Raw genomic sequence first — 7,905 nt, forward strand, 5'->3', positions numbered from 1 at the left:
TAAATGCAGTTATGCATTCAGTTCTCCAGTCATCTATCTTTCTCTGCTCCTCTCCTCTCCCTCTCCTGTCTCCCAACATATGGTCTGCAACAAGATACTCTGGTGCGAACAGACAAGCTCATGCACGCACGCACACACATGCACACGCGTCCACGTGCACACACAGAGACACACACACACACACACACACACACACACACACACCTTCAGACACATAGAGACACATCCATGTACACATGAATGCACAAATTCACGCTCACAGACACAGACAGCGACACCGACACACACACACGCGCAACATGGAAAGCTATGCAATAGGAAGCTGGCTGATGATTAAATTTAAACAATCGGACGGCTGCCTCCCAGCCTTTTCTGAAACGGTCTCACTACTAACGTGGGAGCCGTAAAGAAATCTAGTTTTCCTCATGCAAGAGGAAACTACTCTCCGATGCGTTGCATAACTTTGTCCTAACGGTCCCGTTGCAAGCCGTTTGTATGAGTGACGTCATGTCGTGCTCATGTAGTTCGTTCAACGATTTTCCGTCGATGTGTGTTCCTCTCTGCAGCACAAAGCCAGGGTGGAGGCCATGATGTGTGACCTGGCCTCGCTCCGCGGAGTGCGGGAGTTCTCGGAGGCGTTCAAGGCCAAGAACATGTGAGTATATCCCCGTCAGATTCAGAATGACCCCTTGTTGACCCCCCAGACCGGTTCCGGAGCTGCGCCGCTCAGACAGTGATCTGTGCACCTGTGCAAAATGATCTGTGCAATTTCAATACGTATTTGTGGACATCTTCTTATTTCCAGCATTTCGACCACAGAGTTGTGATCTGTGTATCTTTGACATTGGTTCAACGTCGGAACCCGACGATGTCAGTGGGTTAATTACGGCGGTCAGCTCTTATGGCATATGTGTGTCTTCTCCCTCGCCATTCCCATGACTTTCCATCGGCTCGTCTATTCTGTCAATTTAGACAGACACGCACACACATGCACACACAAACACAGGTGTGTGTGTGTGTGGGCCATGGGGAGAGGTAGGGCAGTTGTAGCCCATGGCAGCCCCGGGGCGGGCTGTGGCCGTGGAGGGCACGGGTCCTGGGCCAAAGCCAAACGCCATGGTGGCTGTCTTCTACCGTCCCTCGCTCGCTCTCTCGCACGCCCCCCCCCCCCCTCTCTCTCTCTTTCTCGCGCTCTCTCTCTCGCTCTTAGCCTCTCTCTCTCTCACCAAATGCTCAACCCGTGGGACCTCTGACGCACATTCGTTCTGTTTAGCCACACTCACTCTCTGACTGTCTGTCTGTCTGTCCGTCTGTCCGTCTGTCTGTCTGTCTGTCTGTCTGTCTGTCTGTCTGTCTGCGTAGATGTCCGTTTCGGCCGACTGGCGGTCTGTCTGTCCGTCTGTCTGTCTATCCGTCTCTCCGTTTGTGTCGATGGCGGTCTTTTCCGTCTGTCTCTCTGTTTGCGCGCGTGTCTGTCTGTCTTTCTGGCTCAGTGTTTTCGGTTGTATTTCTTCATTAGATGGTACTGCAGGGGGATGTACTGCAGCCCGGACGGGCTGTGGCCGGGCTAGGGTACGAGACGTTGTTGGGGGGGGTTGGGGGTCCCCGGGGACGTCAGAGTACATTAATTCTCATCAGAAGGGGAGCAGAGCAGAGTGGAGACTGGGAGCTGGGAGCTGGGAATGGCACTGGGCAGCTGTCCCAGACTCCCACCACTCTATTACTACTGCACGCATGTCTTCAGGCATCACGCACACACACACACACACACATGTGCACATGCACGCACGCACACGCACACACACGCACACACGCACACACGCACACACACACACACACACACACACGCACTTAAACAGTCTTGCATAATCTCACACACACACCAACACACACACATACGCTAACATACATACACAAACAGGCAATTATGAGCGCAGACCTTTTGACCTCTCTTTGTGAATATAAATACACATTTGTGCAAACCTACATAATCAAACACACACGTACACACACCCACACACACACACACACACACGCACACACTGTGTGCCGCCATTGACAGGTGAAATGTAATCAGAGCTTTGTTATTTTCCTTTGTTCCTTTTCTTTTCCTCCTCTGCTTTATTTTAAGTGTTTTATTAGGCAATGGCTTCCAACCTGCCCTCGCTCCATTCACCCCTGCTTTAATCGGCTGTCATCTGAAATGAAATGACCTGCATATTGACATTTGTGCAGACTCGGTGGGTGCTGTTATTGACCACTGAGCTTACGAAAAGGCAGTAGTGTTAAAGATTTTCTACCCTTTAACGTGGCTCTTTAGCTTTTATTTTACAGCTGGGACCTAACCTTTTATTTTGAAAAAGGTTGTTATATTTCAAACATGCACTAATTCTGTCATGGAAGCACAAACTCTGCGTTATATCATATATCATTATTATATCATTATTATTTTTCTTCAATAATTGCAGTATTTTGACCATATATTAATATGAAGTATGCACTGCTGGAGGGATGTCTGCCCTTTGAGCCTGGATCTGTAGCATTTTACATTCACTTTGTGTGCGTGCGTATGAATGAATGTTAATTTTTCTGTGTTTGAGCGTGAATATGCATGTGCGTGCCTGTGTGTGTGTGACACACATACGTACACACACACACACACACACACACACACACACGCACACACGTACAAACACACACAAACACACGCGCACTTCCAGTGGCCCGGTGTTTACCTTTTTAATAAAGCTGCAGTGTTAATGACCAGCGCCGGAGCCCTGCTAGCTCTCCCAGGCAATCTCTTCCTGCTGGCCCACATCATCACCGGGGTCAGAGGGTCAGGGCCGGGGGGGGTGTTGGGGGGGGGGGGGGGGGGTGTTATTCCAGGTAAATATACACGCTCATGCCTCCCCGTCTGGCTGTTAACGCTGTGTTTTGACCAGCGCTGAGAATGCACGGCACGCGCGCGCGCTGCCTTAATGTGGACGCAGGGACCTCGCTGTGGGCGGCGGCGCTAGGCCTATTAAAGACATTCATTAGCCTGTGCGCTTATGAGAGAGGGACTAGCTGGTGGGCAGTTGGATTAACAGGGCTTTTACCTTCTAAGCAGACTCAGCGGAGCTCACTGAGTGCGGGGGGGCTGGGGGGCGGCAGGGTCTCTCCTCTCTGCTGGGCTTCCCACCCACAAAGTTTTCTGTTTTTCCGCGCGTTTTGTTTTCGTGGTCACGCCCCTTTATGTTTTCGGACAGGTGTTTTTGTTCCTGGTGTGGATCCATACAGATGTTTCCGGCGGACGATGCCGTGATGCGTTTGAAGTAGTGTTTATGTACTTCTTACGTGTTCTCGTTTATTTTGGGTGTGGGATTAAGGATGGTTCAGTTGAGGTGTAACTCTGCAATGCAAGGCGAATACAAGATGGCTAAAGGTTGTGAAGGTTAAGCAAGGTCAGGGTGAGGATCTGGGAGGGACCAGTGTGTCATGGGAAGTGACCACCATCGAGGTCTGTATATTTGCATCATAATACTTAAAAGGAACTGGGAAGTACTGGGTTTATGGTCAAAAGTTTAAAACCTACTGCTCTTGATGCAGCGAAATATTATCTTAAAACAACCTGCCCTTATTTTCTTATTGCCTTATTGCCCTTATTTTCTGTTAGGATCTTTGCTTAAGAACAAAACTCCAATCTTAGTTTATCTGCCTTGTGTCCTGTACACAGTATAATATCTATGTTCAACCACCAAGACAAATCAAAGTAATAGCCCTCTCCCTTTCTTCCATACTTTACAGTAGCTTTACAATAGCGGCTGTGACCCAGTTGTTTTTTTTCGGTGTAAATGTAAATATCTGAAAGAGGCGTGTGTTGCGTTGATAAAGCGCTGACGTGGGCAGTCTGTAGTTCCAGTAAGTTGACTTGTAAGTGACTGGCTTTTTGCTCCTTAATGAACCCAATGTGTTGGGAGGCCTGAAGGTGATCGTAGACTGCACTCCTCTGTAATAGCATGGGATGGCTCATTATAGCAAGGCATAACAATCCACACATTAATTTTCCAGCATCCAGTTTTTAATTAATCCGGTAGGCAGTCTTAAACACAGGGTACACAAATTGCCTTCGGCCTCATAATTAATTCTAATGGAAGAAATTAAAAATTGGTGGCGTGTGTTTGGGTTGTTCGGCTGTTACCGTGGTTTCCGAGCTCGCTGAAGCGACACTGTCACCCGACAAGGATTTGTCCTTGCCCCTGACCAATCCTGCCGTCTTTGTTCGCTGTCACATGATCGGGGGAACATTTTGAATCATGTCTGAGGTTGTCTTTTATATGTTTTCAAGGAAGCGGTGTCACTGTCACATGATCCGATTTGGAAAGGCCTAATCAATACTTCCGTAAGGACAGCAGTGTGTTTATTATTTCAACTTTGGGTCATCATTTTTAACCCACCTTTGGCAGGGCCTTCAGTGTCGTGACAGTGTCTCGGTGGTTCTATGGTTTGGTTGTGACGGCAGCCGTGGCCGACTGTTTGTGAAGCCCCACTGGTAGACCAACGTGCAGTTCCTCTCACGGCCTATAGGTGGTTTGTGTCAGTTGAACACAACGTTACGAGTTACCTTTTTACCATTCTTATAGATAGGTACTATTAAATATCAATGAGTTTTGGCCATAGACTATTGCAATTGCCTCAATGGGCCAACAATTTCAAGCAATGGCGTCGCCGGTAACGCATAACGGTCGTGTGTAAACCAATGGGTGACGTCACAGACGCTGCGTTCATATTTATTTACAGTCTGCGGAAGAGACTCCCCTCCTTGGTCTTCTGTGTGAAAGGGTTTTTAGGATCGCTATGAAAGGGTTTTAGGATCTCTGTTGATAGTGTTGTTTTCCTTGGCGCGCCGCCAGCTCCATTCAGCATCTCCTGTAGCTGTCAGACCCTGGGGGAGGTCGCCCTGGAAACCACTGTATCATATCAGCGTTCCCGCCGTCGGAGTCTCCTCGGGCCTGCTGAGGTCTGCTGGACCGATAACACTCTGGAACCGGACACCCCTCTTCCTCTCCCTCCCTCCCTCCCTTCTCTTCTCCCTCCCTTCCTACTCCTCTTCTCCCTCCCTTCCTCCTCCTCCACTCTCTCCTCTTCTTCCCCTCCCTTCCTCCTCCTCCTCCTCCTCGCCTCCCTCCCTTTCTTCTCTTCTCCCTCCCTTCCTCCGACTCTTCTCTCTCCCTTCCTCCTCCTCCTCCTCCTCCTTCTCCTCCTCCTCCTCCTTCTCCTCCTTCTCTATCTCTTTCTTCCAAGCCTATAATGTCATAAGTAGACCCCCCCCCCCCCACATATCGTACCTGCTGCGTGCCGCTTTTTCTCCAATTCATCAAAACAGATTAACTTAGTTTGCACTCTTTTTTTTCCCTCAGAAAATGTTATTTTCCAAATTTGAATCAACGCACGGTGAGCTCATGACAAATGGCTAGGTGGACGGTCGTTAGATTTACCTGAAATGATGGCCAACAGAAATCCATAATTTACTTCTAATTACGTCATTTAGGGTTATCAAGGTGTGCATTAAGCATCAAAAAATGATGTTCCATCAAATCCATGGCGATGTTGCGTAATCGAATCTGTCGATTTCCTTCTGTTCCTTCCAGCTGATTTTAATGTGTGGAGTCTATTTACCCTCCTGGCTAGGTGGCCACGCGGGATACCAATTATCCTACAGTCACTTTACGGTACAGCTGAATGAAGCTACAGTGTTTCAAACCTACAGAAAGTACCAACTACACCAAAGTGTAGTTTAAAAAAAAGTTCATTAGCTGCCTTGAGATGTATATTAATATAATTTTTTACATTTTGTTGACAATATATTTTGTAGGTGTGTCGTGGATGAATTTCTCTGTGATCTGTTGTTTTTAATTATGTTTTTAGATCCTGTTGTCCATCACTTTAAACATACCGGTATTATACTTATACTTATAGGTATACCTTTGTTGTACCGTGTTTTACAGGTTTCATCTTGATTAACTTCATTCAATGCAATTTTGATCGAAAATAAACATGCACTACAGTACTGCAGGTGTGAATGTTTAACCTAGGGCTGCACGATTATAACAATAATAGTTATTATGATTATTTGGCCTGATATTGTAATTATCGATTCAATTTGCCAACATGGCCACTGTGTGCCGTTGCCTCGTTTCATAAATTTAGTGGCAGTGATTCCTCATGGTTCTAGCTTTGAGTCCATAACACCGAGGCTTGTGACTCCCTAGAGTGCTTATTACTGTGTTGTTGTCTAACGGTTTGTCATTTGATCACACAATAACTAAATCAGATGCATTCCTTTCAATAAAACATTTTACTGCATCATCTGGAACCTTCTCAGTGTGTTAACAGTCGATGCCAAAAAACGCCAAAAACTACAATTTCGACCGACACTCAGGTCCTCGTACAGCCCTCGTCTGACCCCGCCCTGTGTCTGTGTCCCTGCCCCGCCTCCCCAGTCCCCTGCACGTCCTGGTGTGCAACGCGGCCGTGTGCACGCAGCCGTGGCGCCTGACGGAGGACGGCCTGGAGTCCACCTTCCAGATCTGCCACCTGGGCCACTTCCTGCTGGTGCAAGGCCTGCAGGAAGTGCTGCGGCGGTCGGCGCCTGCCCGCGTCGTGGTGGTCTCCTCCGAGTCCCACAGGTAATGTGAAGCTGCTGGGGGGCGGGGGCGGGGCAGTGGCTTTTCAAAATCAATGGGAGGACCTCCTCAGTGCTCGCCGATGTGCCGTGAGGGTTTTTAAGGCACTGGATGAGAGATGGTTAAGGGCGTACGGTTTAAAAGGGCTTTGTTGAGGTTAAATGCAGCGAGTAGATTCAACAGTTAATTATAATGCTGTATTTTATATTAGACTGTCTGAGGTTGTCTTTTATATGTTTTCAAGGAAGCACCGTCACATGATCAGGTTTGATAAGGCTTGATCAATACTTCCGTAAGGACAGAAATGTGTTTATTAGTTTAACTTTGGGTCATCATTTTAACCCACCTTTCGCAGGGCCTTCAGTGTGTCTGACAGTATGTCTTGGTTGTTCTATGATTTGGTTGTGACTGAGCGTCCTGCGAAGGCCTCGTGGTAGACATACGTGCAGTTCCTCTCCCGGCCTATAGGTGGTTTGCGTCGGTTGAACGCATAGCGACCAGTTACCATTTTACCATTCCTATAGATAGGTACTATTGAATATTAGCCGTCGACTATTGCTGTATTTTATATTAGACTGTTTAAAATGGTTATGTGTAGGATACAAGGTTTAGTGATTTTGGTCACGGTTTGAGTCATGGTTTGGCGGGGTTGAGTTCAGAGTGAGGAACACATGTGCATCATATGGAATAACCCCTGAAAAATGTCTACCTGGTTGCAAAGTAGGAGCATGGCCCGCTGTGAAAGCGAGCTCTATATCATGGCTCCTTTTGCCGGTAAAAATAGCAATGCACACATGTAATGAGTCGGCAATAAGTGGCCCATGGGTCTTGATCTGCTGAGCAGGCAGGACGTCCTCCTTAAGATGTACAGAACATCCACCATACTGCCGACGCCTTTGCAACGCTGCACACGACCACGGGTGCCGAGGTGCTCTTCATAGCACTGGCGGTCGCTACTGCTTCTGGGTAACTATTCCTACAAACCTCACACTTGGACATCCCATCCAGGAACGAAGAAAAACTTCATTTTAATGGTTCACTTTTTTTTTTTTTTTTAACTTTTAACTGATATAAAAGTTTGAAAGTAAAAAGTACTTATACTTCGGTATGATGACTCCTGATCCTTAATGCAGCACTAAGAGCTGATGATCTCGTGCCACCGGCGGTATCAAGTCGGAAGCATTCAAGCGTCGAACCTTCTGGAGTCTCTGGGTCTCGAGCATCGAAAACGATCAACCCC

General features: G+C 47.6%; 1 protein-coding gene across 1 annotated transcript in view; it reads left to right on the forward strand.

The window, feature by feature from the left end:
• Positions 1-6,903, forward strand: part of wwox (WW domain containing oxidoreductase) — a 41,716-nt gene extending 34,813 nt beyond the window's left edge. The window contains exons 6-7 of the mRNA XM_084476831.1: positions 567-655; positions 6,483-6,903. Coding sequence (XP_084332957.1) covers positions 567-655; positions 6,483-6,672 — 279 coding nt within the window. The 3' untranslated portion in view covers positions 6,673-6,903. The remainder of the gene's footprint in view (positions 1-566; positions 656-6,482) is intronic.
• Positions 6,904-7,905: the final 1,002 nt, after the last annotated feature.

Source organism: Micromesistius poutassou (genome assembly GCF_964030765.1).
Source record: "Micromesistius poutassou genome assembly, chromosome: 13".
NCBI classification, from domain to species: Eukaryota; Metazoa; Chordata; class Actinopteri; order Gadiformes; family Gadidae; genus Micromesistius; species Micromesistius poutassou.